Source organism: Malaya genurostris, chromosome 1, assembly GCF_030247185.1.
Source record: "Malaya genurostris strain Urasoe2022 chromosome 1, Malgen_1.1, whole genome shotgun sequence".
NCBI classification, from domain to species: domain Eukaryota; kingdom Metazoa; phylum Arthropoda; class Insecta; order Diptera; family Culicidae; genus Malaya; species Malaya genurostris.
The window spans coordinates 65,960,364-65,973,944 of NC_080570.1; the positions used below are offsets into that span (position 1 = coordinate 65,960,364).

A 13,581-nucleotide genomic window follows, 5' to 3' on the forward strand; every position below is an offset into this window, starting at 1 on the left:
GCTCACGAATTTGACATTTTTCTCCCCTAATTGTATGTACAAGATTCGAAGCGGACTCGCCTGAGGGCGCCATGCTCGCAAAAAAGGACGTTGCCAACGATTTGAGCTGGCTATCTTGTTAATATGATGTCTTTGATTCTGGGCAGCAATCGCTTGCGACTACTTGCGTTCGAGTTTGCATAAGAGTAATTCATACAGGCAAAAATCGAACGCAACGGATTTTCACCTGTATTCTTCGCAAATTTTGTCTGGAAAATATGTTTATTTTCTGTGATATAAGTGCGGATTTTGAAAAGAATCGAATCGTTCCACGACGAAAGAACCACACTACAAATTATAAGTCCTTTTCGTTCATTTTTTTCACAAATAAACATCTTGCAAGCCAAAACTACAAACTTTCGAATATTGGAAAATGTAATTAAATTTATTTAGTTATTTTATTGGCTCCGATTGTAAACAAAGGGAGGCTTGGATTTTGAGACAAACATGAGCAAAATTTTGTCTGTTGTTCACATCACATCCATTAGATATTTCATCCCCAGTATACAAACATCATCTAGCAGATCGTACCGAAAATAAGAAAACTCATAACACAACAGTGTTTTCAGACTGCACGTAACACCAGCAGAGCATTTCGAAAAACCTAGTTGAATTGATGATTAGTACTTAATATAATTTTATTTCAGAATATTACTTGAAAATTATTCAAGACGTCAAATGCTTTAACTCTATTGTGAATTACACATTAATCCTACATTCGCCCTGAACTATAGTTGGTTATTAACATTGTCGTTTTATTTGCTAAATCTTAACCCATGATCTCTGCGTAATAAACTGCACCGTCTCTCTCTAGTCTAGTTAGCAGTTTCACAGGCATCCACCCAATCGTTGTATACATCTACCGGTTCGGAAAGGAAATTAATGGTCGTCTGATAATCCTCCATACAAACCCGACAGGTAATTCGAGCCGTGTTTCGACTTTTGTCCATTTTAACTTCGCAAGATTTCTCATGATTGCAGAATGGGCAGTTGAACTGTTGATCAAGAGGTTCTATGTTTCTACGTTTTGGTGGCGGCTTTCTCTTCGATTTGCGGCGTCCCATGACGTATTCTGCTGCTTTGTACTTTACTTTGAAGGTCGTACCTACGTTATGTGGACGATTTTCATCTGAGGTTCGCGTTTTTTATTGAAATAAAAATTTGTTTACCTTCTGAATTTTTGCTACAAAGCTTGATGCGATTTTTGCGGCTTCAAATGATTGACAAGTAAACGCTGGCGTAAAATGTGTTGAAGTATATCAAAGGTAGACAACATAAAGTTTTACATGTGTATTAGTGAATACACTGTGACATATATATAACGTTAAAAAAGTGCTGCTAGTTAACCCGACGTAAGAGAAAATCACTCTAATTTTTGTTTGATCTCAACCAAGTTTAGCAGGTTTAGGTAAATTCAGGAAGAATTGTGTGATATATGCAGTGGTAAAAAATTATAGGAAAGATTGCGCGGAATTAACAAGTTTACATAAGTGAAACAGTGAACAGAGATTAAAAGATGAAATTATTTCAAATTAGTTGAGTTTACTTGTCTCAGCTAGCTCAGCGTTTAAAGTTACCCCTTGTCTAGAAAAAAATTTAACAAAGGGCTGAATAAAACATTAATGACACTCAAGTCTTTTTGTTCGGTTATATTATGTGACTTATTCATGTGAATTTTCAACGCTTTTTGCATCGTTTTCTAGGCTTTTCGATGCTTCAAAAGATTGCGTCTTGTTTTGTCTTAGAAATGCATAAACGTCGAACATTGGCGTTCTTTAGAAAATAATTTTAGGTTGACTCTTGAGGAAAACCAAAAAAATCGGTTCTAGGAAGTCAGATTTGACCAAAAATTACTTTGATTGAGCATTTAATGGAATGAACTAAATCGCTTTAAAATAAAATTAATTTCACTATGCAACCACTGTGAAGTCGTTACGACGAAATCGAAGACCTGAGGGTTGAGTATACCATTCGAATCCAGTCATCTGACACCGGTGTGTTAGCAACAACCACCGATTATGTTGAGCCCCTCGCGTATTGAGCCTCAAACACTGCGATGTTTTGAGTATCGAATATCGCGATTCAAAACATCATTGCTGTGTTTTAAATAAAATGACAATTTATTGTGCAATAAACAAGGTTTACCGTAGGGATATCCAATACCGAGTCGAAACTTTGAGGTACCGATACTTTCTTTTTAGAATCGGGTATTTTTGGTATCGATATCACATCAGAGCGATACTGTTAGTATCGATACTTTTGGTCTCGATACTTACAGTATTGCAACAGATTGAGGTCAATGCTAATTACGATGGAACATTTTTTTGTTGCAATTATAGAGGCTTTAACCTTAAGGTCATTCACCTCTTCGGGCCAGAAAAACTTTCTAACCCTAAAGGAACATTTTTATTTTTTCGCTTCGACGAAGCACTAAACTCGCGCATGATATGGTATGACGTGGACTAGCTGTCGTTGAAATTCGTTCTCGACAATCTCACTTCGTCGCACAGTTGCGTATTTTGATGTAATATCACAAATGTGTTGATGTCGTTCTAACTAAGAGGTTAAAGAAAATAAAAAGCAACCAAGTAATAAAGTTTATTTTCTCTTCCGAATGTTTTGACACGATCACAAACATTTTTCCTTACTATTCGAGTAATAACCAATATTCGAAAGTGGTAAAGTGTAGAACATTTCACATTGTAGTAAATAAGTTAAGAAATATGAACGATTACGGAGACGAACTACGGCGATAACAGAACAAAATGTATTTTTAGCAAATTCTCAAGTATTTATTCCAGTTGTTAAAATATGCGGAGGGGCTTGGCCACTCCAACAAATCTTTTAGAGGGGCAAAAAGTGCTTTGCTCTACATAGTTGGCGCGCCTGAGCTGATGTAATATGCTCAATAGGTGGTTTCGATGTAATAGCGTGGGATTTATCCGCAATATTGAAAATAGAAAATTATTGCATTTGATGTTCAGTAAATCTAACTTTTTTCACATCGATTAATAATTAATAATCACACTGAGATAGTTTCTGTGTGTAGGGTGATCATATTCACAGATCTTAATCATTTTCATTATCCACAGATTTTTTAATCATTTTTGTTGCACAGATTCGTTGTCACAACACACAGATGTTTTCATATTAAAAAAAAAGTCACGGATTTCTACAGATTATGATTATTCCGAAAAACTGATAGTTTGTTTAGTCATTTCACTACGATTTTTATAACTTTCCGGTGCCGTGTCGTGTCGGTACTAATTAGGAAAACTGAGAATACACACATTGAATCCTGTTAAAAAAATGTTGGCAACCCTACACGGTACTATGTTTGCACTAAGGCTTATCGAACAGGTATGAATAGACGTTTAGTCACAAAAAGAGAGGTCACGGTAATTATGAAAATCTGCCAGTTTTGTTGAGTGTCTGCCAACAATTCAGTTTTTCTACGAAATTCTTAATTTGCGATTAAATCAGGAGATCTGGCATCTCTGGTTACGAATATACATTAAACGATAAATTTAAAAATTATCGTTTTCTTGTCAAATTATATTGCTAAGTTAGAATGATGTTTTAGCTCGGTGTGTTTTTCCCAATTATTCATTTTTGTTTATTCACAACAAAGCAGTTGTAGTTATTGAACAGCGTAGCTCAGTTACATATTTTGTGATATCTGATCTCCTTACGGAGAACTAAACATGAATATAATTCCAATTGTTAGAGGTAATTATGCAGAGTTCCTTTGTCAGTTAATGAGAGATTGAAACCAGAACAATATTTCTGTTTAGTATGTAATGCATAATACTAAATATTGATAAATATTGACGCTCGATACTAGAGGCAAAATATGAGTGTTAATAGAATACATTCTCGCTTCATTTAATAAAAAAGGTTTATTATGGCTAACTTCTAAGATTAATTTCGATAATTGCAGTATCGTTGCCTAAATTTTCCTCCATTACCACGTTCAGCACAATGAGCTCACAAGTGAAACCGATTGAATCTGCTATTCGCGAAGGACTCATCAGTAAGTTAACCCCGGTCCACTTGGAAATAGTGAACGAATCCTACATGCACAATGTACCCAAAGGGGCGGAAACTCATTTCAAAGTACTGGTAGTCTCGGATCGTTTCGAAGGGTTACCGCTGATAAAGGTAACTAACGGACGGAATAATAGCATCGGAAATAAAGTTGTTTTTGTTTTCAGCGTCATCGACTGGTTAACGAAATCGTAAAAGACAAACTGGAAGGGAACTTTGTTCACGCACTATCAATTGAAGCGAAATCTCCATCACAATGGAATGAGTCATATAAATTGGATCCTAGCCCAAATTGTCGCGGAGGCTTCGGAAAATGAACATTCGGATTGTATAATTCGTTAGTAATCAGAGAATAAATTGTTGCGACTGACGGTATAATTTTATTTACAAACCTGTTGCAGTTGATCGTACCATCTAGATATTGTAGCTGTCCAATCGAAGTTTGCCGTCGTTCTCGGTGAAATACATCATATCTGCCATGGTTTGTTCGCAGATAATTTCTTCGGCACGATCGTGCATCTGCAAACAAATTGATTTTATAATACTTATTTTGACAAAATTGACTGTTGTTAATTTACCGCTTTAGCCTTGAATTGCTGTTCCACTTCTGGGTGTTTGAAGTTAGGACCAAAGTTAAAGCTGACCGTGGCATTCTTGTGAATCGAAAATGCCGGATAGTATGCTCCTCCGTAAATATCAGTGAATGCTTCCCCTTGACAGACACCGTTTTTGAAAAAGAATATTTTGCTACCTGGGAGCACCTTCAGAGACTTCAAAGTCTCCGTTACCTTATCTTTCTCTTCATAGTACAAATGGCTTTTGAACTTCACCAACGGTCTATCTTTGAACGTGCTGGGCGTATGACCAGCGGGGTTCGATTCCGGCAAAACGATCATAAAACCGAGCGTATCGCCCACACCGTACCCATCACTGTAATGCTTACCGTGAGATTCATGGAAGCGAGTACCCTTTCGAGATCTCCACGAATATCCAAACTTGTCGTATCCCAATGGTGCTTGTAGATTGGCATACTCTTGACCCCATCCCAACCGACAGGCAGATCCTTCTGGCATCTCTTCAACAGTCGCTTCCCAGTACCAGCTACCGCGTGTTACATCTGAGAGCAGAATCATGATTAGAAACGGAGCTATCAGGCAAAACAAAATAAATAACTTACAATGCGTTGCCCGCGCCATACAGTAACCCTTCTCGCCGGTGACAGCAAGTCGATCCTCAGACACCTTTAGCTGCGGTGCCCGATCGTGTAGTGCAACCAGGACCGCATTTGGCGACAGCACCCGGTACAGCCAACCGGGAATAGGCTTTCCGGCCCAGTCCGCACTTTCATCAAATTCCTGTCGAAACGGGGCATGGGGATCGGGCTCCGCAAGGATATACCGGTATCCATCTTTATTGAACGGATGCTCCAGTGGGTAACCGTGGGCGGGTAATTTCACCAGCGCACCGAGTTCCGTACCGATGCGACTTTTTTTGCTTAACGCTCCGCCCTGTTCGCTGTTGGGGAATTTGCGTTTCGGTTGTCGTCCAGCTTTGGCCAAGTTTTGAGTACCTATGAATGAACGTACGAAAAATGGAAGTAATGTAGATGTATAAAACAAGAACAGAGTGCTACACTCATTTCATTTCGTATGACCTTGATAAACATTAAATCGCATAAAGTTGAGCTGGATTACACATAATGCATGATCTACGAATGCTTCACAATTCAAACATAAAATAATAACATAATATATAAAATACGTAAATAATTATAGGTTGAATTGTCATTCTCTATATATTACAAATAAATAATTGTGCCACCTACTGTCATCCATAATGTCGATTCAGAAATGCACGTAAATTGTTAAATCAGCTGCTTTTTTTCTGGATAGATGTGAAACCTTTATCCACTTTTAGCTGGATAGTCACATTTAGTAGTCTAAACTTCCAAAGAAACCGTATTGGAATAAACTAAACTATGATGATTGCAATGAATATGATGCAATTTTAATGACTTGTTTTCCAAATCCTTTTCGTGTTTTTTTTTCTGCCACGAATGAGAAACCTAAACACTCGCAATGTGTCGATTTATTTTATGCTTCTCGTACACACACTTCAAAGTGTTATTGCTGTGGTGTGTTTAAGGCACGTTTCGCTTCGATTAGATCCAAGCCTATCAAGTAAATCAAGCTCCACAGAATAACAACGCAAATTGAATGAGAAATCAAAGAGAAATGACAAATGCATTTCGTGTTGAGTGCTGTCGGTATTCGATAAAAATCTTGAAAACAGTTCAATTGAAAATGAGTCCCTTGCCGAGTTCGGGTAACAAACATGCTACGAAGTTACAATCGAGAGAGTGAGAACCAATCAACCATGCTTTCAGCAGTATCTCAGTGTAAGTCCGTGCTGCCAGTGATGAAATTGATGAATGAGAATTACGTGAATTTGCGATAAGAAAAATATAAACTTCGCACGAAACAATACAATTCAATTACAGACACATGCAGTGTTGGGAAACAATAAAAATTTCGAAAAACGCGACTGAAATTTTTCGCAAGCGATTTTCAGACAAAAAATTGTTGATCCAAAAACTCACTGAAGAAAAATTATCTACTTATTATTTGCAAACGCGAATCTCACTGAACTGATCTCACATGGCAAAATATCAGTTGTGAAAAATTCACTAGCGATCATTCTTCTCGATAATATTTAGAAAGAAGTTCGCACATTGAACATATCTGAAATGATTCTCGAACAAATTTTTGGGAAATTAATTTTCATAGCCGTTACATCTCAACCTGCCTCCTGCTATGACGTCATAAAACTGTGGCCAGCATCATTTTGCAAAAAAAAAAAACAATGAAGAAGAATGACTAACAAAAAAATGGATATTACAAACTACTTGTTTATTCAGTACCCTTTACTGCACTTCCCCGCAAATTATCGATTAGAATATCATCACTACGATAAGGAAATTGAGATTTTACTTGAATGTTTATCATACTCTGAGCGCTCTAATTGCCCACCAAATGCCCCAGATGTTGGCTACGATAGCACTTGCTGCAGCACCCTATCCTTGCCACCGGGTTGATCTCAACCCTTTGCAGAATACATGATGAATAAATTCGCCGATGACCAAAAACTGAACTTTTCTGAGAATGCTCCCCACTGGTAACTGGTACGCGGTGGGCAGATTTTCCCCCAGACGGCTGGATATGTCTGCCAGCCATTTTTGCTGGATTCCGGCAAAAGTCTGGCAACAATGCAACAACCGTTTCTGGCAGAGAATTCGCATAGCGGTTATTATCGGTTCTGTTTCTGTCGGATTCTTGCCATACAAGATTGGCACAACCGTGTTGAATCGGTTCTACATTTTTAGCGCCTTGGTCTTATTTTTTCAATAAAAAGTGCATATGAAAGGTTATTGCCCTTCATATATACTAATTATGGAAAAAGTTTCTTGCCAATAACATTGCTTTCTCACTATCAAACATACCCATATTTCAATCCCATTTACCTCGTCTCAAGATTCGTTTTTGTATGTACGTGCGGGATTGACGAATATCAAATGAAGTCGAATAAAAAAATAAAAAGAAAAAAGAAGGAAGAGAGAAAAAAACAAGACACGTACGGCGAGATAATGACTCAATTCTACTTGGACAATTTTGACAGCAGCCGGAATGCAGCCAGCCTTCTGACGGTTGCCAGAATTTCTCACAAGCGGGTCAGTGCGCGTAGTTAGCTAAATTTTTAACTCTTGCAAATTGATGCTCTGTTGATAAGTACCCAGAGGGGGGCCCGATGGGCCTTTGCCCCTCCCGAAATCAGACACTTTTGATTTCTTTTTATATACTGTTTACTCATACCTTTGTGCCTTTCTCATATAGAAAGGCCATACAATCACTGCAAAAACCAACTTTTGAACCGAGGCCCGCAGGGCCGAATGTCATATACCATTCGACTCAGTTCGATGAGCTGAGGAAATGTATGTGTGTCCGTGTGTATGTGTATCTCTCTGTGTGTGTGTGTGTGTGTGTGTGTGAGAGAGAGAGAGAGAGAGAGAGAGAGAGAGAGAGAGAGAGAGAGAGAGAGAGAGAGAGAGAGAGAGAGAGAGAGTGACAAATATTGTCACTCACTTTTCTCGGAGATGGCTGAACCGATTTTCACAAACTTAGATTCAAATTAAAGATCTCATAGACCCATACAAAGTTCCTGAACCGACATCCGGTTCCGGAACTACAGGGTGATATGCACTCAAAATTTGAAAAAAAGATGTCACTCACTTTACTCAGACAGCCATCTCCGATTTTCACAAACTAAGATTTAAATGAAAGGTCTTGTGGTCCCATACAAAGCTCCTGAATATCATTTGGATCCGACTTCCGCTTCCGGAATTACAGGATGATATGCACCAAAAATGTGAAATTAATGTCACTCAAATTTCTCAAAGATGGTTGATTAGAGTTTTGCAAACTTAGATTCAAATTAAAGGTCTCATGGTCCTATACAAAGTTCCAAGATTTCATTTGGATCCAACTTCCGGTTCCGGAATTACAGGGTGATATGCACAAAAAAACCTGGTAATGCATTAAAAATGTGAAAAACATGTCACTCACTTTTCTCCGAGATGGCTAAACCAATTTTCACAAACTTGGATTTAAATGAAAGGTCTCATGGTATCATACAAAGTTCCGTAATTTCATTTGGATCCGATTTCCAGTTCCCTAATTACAGGGTGATATGCAACAAAATTGTGGAAATAATGCACCGAAACTGTGAAATAATTTCACTCACTTTCCCAGGAGATGGCTGAATCGATTTTCACAAACACAAATTTAAATGAAAGGCTGTACGGTCTCATACAAAGTTTCTGAATTTCAATTGAATCCTACTTCCAGTTCCGGAATTACAGGGTGATATGCACAAAAAATGTGAAATAATGTCACTCACTTTTCTCGTAGATGGCTGAACCGATTTCCACAAACTTAGATTCGAATGAAAGGGCCTAAGATACCATAAGAGTATTCCAATTTCCATTCGGATTAAAACCCCTGCTTCCAGAGGTAGGGTGGTTAGTGTAAAAATGTCAGTTTCAAGAATATTTTGTTTCATAAGCTACCTTTTTGCTAATTGATTTCTCTAGTTTACAGACCATGATAGTCTGTAACCAAATAACCATTGATAATCCCATAAAAGGTTTGCTGAATTTCATTCAAGTCCGACTACAGGTACATTTTTTCCCAAATTCAAATCTTCATTGAGAATAGTAAATAAATTTGTAGGTCATATTAGTGTATGCTTAAATGAACCGAATGTCATTATGCCGATATCCAGCTTTTGGTTGCGGAAGTACCAACAATAGTAATCAAATGTGATAAAATGTAGCTAACTTCACTTTCTCACATATGATAGTATAGATTTTCTAAACTATTTTAATATTTAGTATTTCGGTAAATTTTGCTGCAGTATACAGAAGAAAATGAAAATCATTACACCAGTAGGTGGATTAAAACAGGTTTTTATAACTATTTAACATTTTTATTGAAAACAAGATTTTCGTTCTCTCAAAAAAACGACAAAGCGACAGAAACAAACCAAAGAAGAGTTATATAAATATCATGAGGCAAATGCTCTTTTGGATTACACAGTGAAACACTGCCGGTAAAGCCCGGAGTAGAAGATCCCTTCGATACGGTTACATTGAACAGTGTCAAAACTACATAAAATGATGCAGGATAACCGGAAAGTAAAGGTGTGCGACCTAACAGATGCCACAAGGATTAGTATTGAGCGCACACGCCATAGTTTGGGCAAAATTCTGCAAATTGAATAGACATCCTGCTGCTGGAGAGCTCATCTTCCAGCATTACTTCAACATTTTCATAGCTGATGCATACGGATGCAGAATTCGTTCTACTGCCAAAACACAGAGTTTTGTTTTGAGAATATTTCTATGAGGTAAAATTCGGAAAGAGTTATCAAAACTATTTTTTGTACTATATTCGAGAATAAATTTTAAAAAATGTGAATAAAGATGCAAACTAAAATATCTATTTAAAGGAAATTGATACAATCTACATTCTCAGTTTTACCTGATGATGGATTTTTTTATAAATCGGATTTTAGTTTTTTTTTTACATGATGGGACAATGATGTGGAGAATTCTACCAAACTAATGAAAATTTTGAAAAAAATCTCGACAACTAAGCTAATTTGGAAAAGCAAGAAATTGACACTAAACTGCATTAATTTTATTATGTTCTGACGAGTCGAAGACGAAACATAAAGTATTTAAGATAATACATTTTATTACAATCCTTACAACTTTACATATAAAATTGAACTCACCTTGCGCGGCTGGATCTTCATAGTTCGGTCTGATTTGACCCAGATCGGACATAACCAATCCATACATCTGTCCGTTCTCGGTAGTTTCCTCATACGTGAACAACGAGTTGATGTCTTTGATCAGAGTCCTCTGCACCGTTGCATACCAAGACTGAGTAGAGCGTCGGCTCATCGTTGTCATCGATTCCCAATAGTGGTCCATATATGGAATAATATCCTTATCCTTACTGAACATGGCCTTAGGTTTGCCCTCTTTTACGGCAGCTTGTTGCAGGTTGGCAATTGCCGTCATGCACATTTGCGGTATCGTGGCCTGCGTTTTGCGAAAACTTTCCAGCCCGGTTACGGAGCAATTTTTGCAAACGAACACATAGTTCATGAGGAACGGGACCAACCGACCCAGCTGGAAGCCAATACATGATTCGTGAAACCAACGGCTACATGTCACGCATAGTAACTCAACGATGTTGAAATTTCTGTCTTTTCCACTGAGAATATAGAGACAAACAATTTCAGAGAGTGAGTACCATGATAGGGAATGTAAACAATTTTTTTAAGGTTAGGTTTGTGATTTGAAACAATAAAAAACATTAAACATTACAGGGTAATAATTTTGCAAAATATTAAAAAAAAACTTACCAATAGCAGCTACCAAACTTATCCTCAGATTTAGGAGAATTTTTACACGATTTCGAATCTCCTTCTTCCATTTTATAGTTTTTCTAATGGACGGCTAATACATTAACTTTATATAAAATAAACTACTATTCACGATGATACATAATAATACTAGATGCAGAACATGTTGAACACAAAGTTTGATTATGTTTTACAATAATTTTCATTCAATCTATATTATTTTAGAACAAAAATTTCCAGACATTTCAAGCGACGCGCACAAACGCTCGCCTATAACCAGTAAGAGCTACATAAAATTGGCATTTATCGATTTTATGCTATATACTGGGCAGAGCTGAACTCAGGTCAGTATGATCGTTCATGTGTCCAAGTGACAGCAGGGATGCCAGGTACTGTTCCCATGCAGTGCGGTCAAAAGGTGTTAGAACTAGATTTGAAAATGATGATTTTGAAGGTTACATACATAATTTTGATCTCGGCGAGAAAAAAATGCTGAAAACGACCGGCAAAGTGATATTCTAGTGAAATTTCGACTAAGATAGTTTTTTTTCCAAAATTCTCGGTTTATTATTTCTGATTCCTCGGCGATTCAAAATGTTATACTGATATTCGGTTCTGTAAATTACCGTGTTTACCAGCAATTGGTCGTTTTGCCGAAATCAGCGGATATCAACTTACCGAAATCTCGGTAAACAACTTCTAGACAATCGAGATTCGGTGATTCATCAAAGTAGCCATTTATCGTCAGTGCAAAACTGAGTGATGTAAATATGTGGAATTAGTTGCAAATAAATATTGAATTCGAATAAAGCTATATGTTTCGTGATATTAAGAACAAATTTGTTCAATGTTCGACAATTATTCGTGACAAGAAATCCCCCAGAGCATCCTTACGGGATAAAGAACCTCGTAACGCATGAAAATGATATACATCTTTGAATATGATTTTCTGCGGAGAATCGAATTTTGTTCTCTACTGTAAATAACATGGAAGTGCATGTAAACAAGGCATGGCATTTTATTATTAATAGATTTTTCGAAGGCATTCGATAGGGTTTCACATGTAAAATTGGTCCAAAAACTTTCATCTCACTAGTCCGATATTCTCGATATTTATTAATGACCTTCCTTCTGTATTGAAATTTTGTAAAATACATATGTTCGCCGACTCTCTACTATACTTATACTCTACTGAATTGACGATTTTCGGAATGGCTGATTTAATCAATGCTGATTTGCTTAATGTTCATGCATGGTCAGAACAAAATCTTCTTCCTATCAACTCGTCGAAATCGAAAATTTTATTTGTAACAAGGTCTCGACGTCCAGCTGTCCTACCGCGAATCATACTAGGAGCTACTAATATTGAATACGTTGATAACATTTGTATTCTCGGTTTCAAAATTCAATGTGATTTTGACTGGGACAATCACGTCAACTTACAATGTGGTAAAATTTATAATGCATTACGGTATCTAAAATTAACGTCAAATTTGTTACTAGGTTGAAGATTGCCTTGAATTGTTGTGTGAGATGGGTTTTTAATCTGTTCCGTTTCGCAAGAGTAACCCACCTACAGAGTGAACTGCTTGGTTGTTCATTCAATGTATTTTATTACCCTCGAGCCTGTATAATATTGTTAAAAAAAAATTAACACACGTAATCCAGGGTATCTGTTCGATAAATTACAAGTGTCCTACAGTAACCGCACAAGGAATTTTAATTTACTCCAATATCGTACATCTCATTATGGGAATACCTTTTTCATACGAGCCATTGTCCAATTGAATCAGTTACCTGCCCAGATAAAGAGCAATCGCTCTTTTCATAAATTTCGAACAGAATGTATGAATTGGTTTAATAGAGGGAATTAATACGAAAGAGTAGTTTAGAATATAGTTAGTGATAGTTGTTATGAAAAATCACCTGAATTGCATCCGATTGTGGAAATTTAAAAGGACTTATCCTGACTTCACAAGTATTATGAATAAATAAATAAATAATCTACGGCGTATATGTTTGGCAAATTTTTTTGTTCATGGGACATATTTCTGTATTAAATTTTCAAAACGATGAATGTAACAATGAGAGATTCTCTTTGTTTACTCTCATCTAGCTATCATCTTTGAACATTTCATATAGATTTTTTCTTATTTTACATCTCCTAGCCTATTAGTTCAACAGCCAACATAATGTTGAAAAAAAAACAAACAATGATAACGAATTATAACTAGAATGTTTATTATATATTTAAAATTTTATTTTAAATAATTGCTTAAAATCTCGGCATTAGCTCACATGCTTGAACACCGATAATTTCCGTAATTTGTTTCCAAAAGCGACGAAGATTTCATATTAATCTCAAATTATCTGTCAAATAAAACTACCGAGAGTTTCAGTTGTTTCAATGTTTGCCGAGCACATTTCAATGATTGACATATTATTTAAATTTTCGCAGTATTTCTGTACAATTAAAGTAATGCTATTATTTATAGACTTTCTCAA

General features: G+C 36.6%; 3 protein-coding genes across 5 annotated transcripts; 1 reads left to right on the top strand and 2 right to left on the bottom strand.

Moving 5' to 3' along the window:
• Positions 1-396: 396 nt before the first annotated feature.
• LOC131437546 (transcription elongation factor 1 homolog) lies at positions 397-1,304 on the bottom strand. Its single transcript, XM_058607006.1, has 2 exons — positions 1,209-1,304; positions 397-1,144 (listed from the first exon to the last, which is right to left on the bottom strand). Exon 2 carries the CDS (start codon positions 1,101-1,103, stop codon positions 855-857), a length of 249 nt encoding a protein of 82 aa, XP_058462989.1. The 5' UTR covers positions 1,104-1,144; positions 1,209-1,304; the 3' UTR covers positions 397-854.
• Positions 1,305-3,619: 2,315 nt separating this feature from the next.
• LOC131440344 (bolA-like protein DDB_G0274169) lies at positions 3,620-4,456 on the top strand. Of its 2 annotated transcripts, none has more exons than XM_058611573.1 (3): positions 3,620-3,768; positions 3,980-4,200; positions 4,254-4,456. In XM_058611573.1, the coding sequence occupies exons 1-3, from the start codon at positions 3,744-3,746 to the stop codon at positions 4,401-4,403; spliced, it is 396 nt and encodes a 131-aa protein (XP_058467556.1). In that variant the 5' UTR covers positions 3,620-3,743; the 3' UTR covers positions 4,404-4,456. The 2 variants fall into 2 exon arrangements, with proteins under 2 accessions (XP_058467556.1, XP_058467557.1); XM_058611574.1 differs by having other exon boundaries at positions 3,648-3,768; positions 4,017-4,200.
• On the bottom strand, positions 4,444-11,360 carry LOC131440342 (set1/Ash2 histone methyltransferase complex subunit ASH2). 2 transcript variants are annotated; one of them, XM_058611571.1, is made up of 5 exons: positions 11,077-11,360; positions 10,438-10,925; positions 5,264-5,656; positions 4,665-5,203; positions 4,444-4,605 (listed from the first exon to the last, which is right to left on the bottom strand). In XM_058611571.1, exons 1-5 carry the CDS (start codon positions 11,145-11,147, stop codon positions 4,501-4,503), a joined length of 1,596 nt encoding a protein of 531 aa, XP_058467554.1. In that variant the 5' UTR covers positions 11,148-11,360; the 3' UTR covers positions 4,444-4,500. The 2 variants fall into 2 exon arrangements, with proteins under 2 accessions (XP_058467554.1, XP_058467555.1); XM_058611572.1 differs by lacking the exons at positions 10,438-10,925; positions 11,077-11,360 and adding an exon at positions 5,912-6,348.
• Between the last annotated feature and the right edge of the window lie 2,221 nt (positions 11,361-13,581).

Bases quoted from the DNA above. Each gene is read 5' to 3' on its own strand.
- LOC131437546 (XM_058607006.1), bottom strand. From the start codon at position 1,103: ATGGGACGCCGCAAATCGAAGAGAAAGCCGCCACCAAAACGTAGAAAC.
- LOC131440344 (XM_058611573.1), top strand. From the start codon at position 3,744: ATGAATATAATTCCAATTGTTAGAG. The intron at 3,769-3,979 runs GTAATTATGCAG...CGATAATTGCAG, and splicing joins TATAATTCCAATTGTTAGAG to TATCGTTGCCTAAATTTTCC. The intron at 4,201-4,253 runs GTAACTAACGGA...TTTTGTTTTCAG, and splicing joins AAGGGTTACCGCTGATAAAG to CGTCATCGACTGGTTAACGA.
- LOC131440342 (XM_058611571.1), bottom strand. From the start codon at position 11,147: ATGGAAGAAGGAGATTCGAAATCGTGTAAAAATTCTCCTAAATCTGAG. The intron at 5,657-10,437 runs GTGAGTTCAATT...GTTCATTCATAG, and splicing joins TGAAGATCCAGCCGCGCAAG to GTACTCAAAACTTGGCCAAA. The intron at 4,606-4,664 runs GTAAATTAACAA...ATTTGTTTGCAG, and splicing joins AGCAATTCAAGGCTAAAGCG to ATGCACGATCGTGCCGAAGA.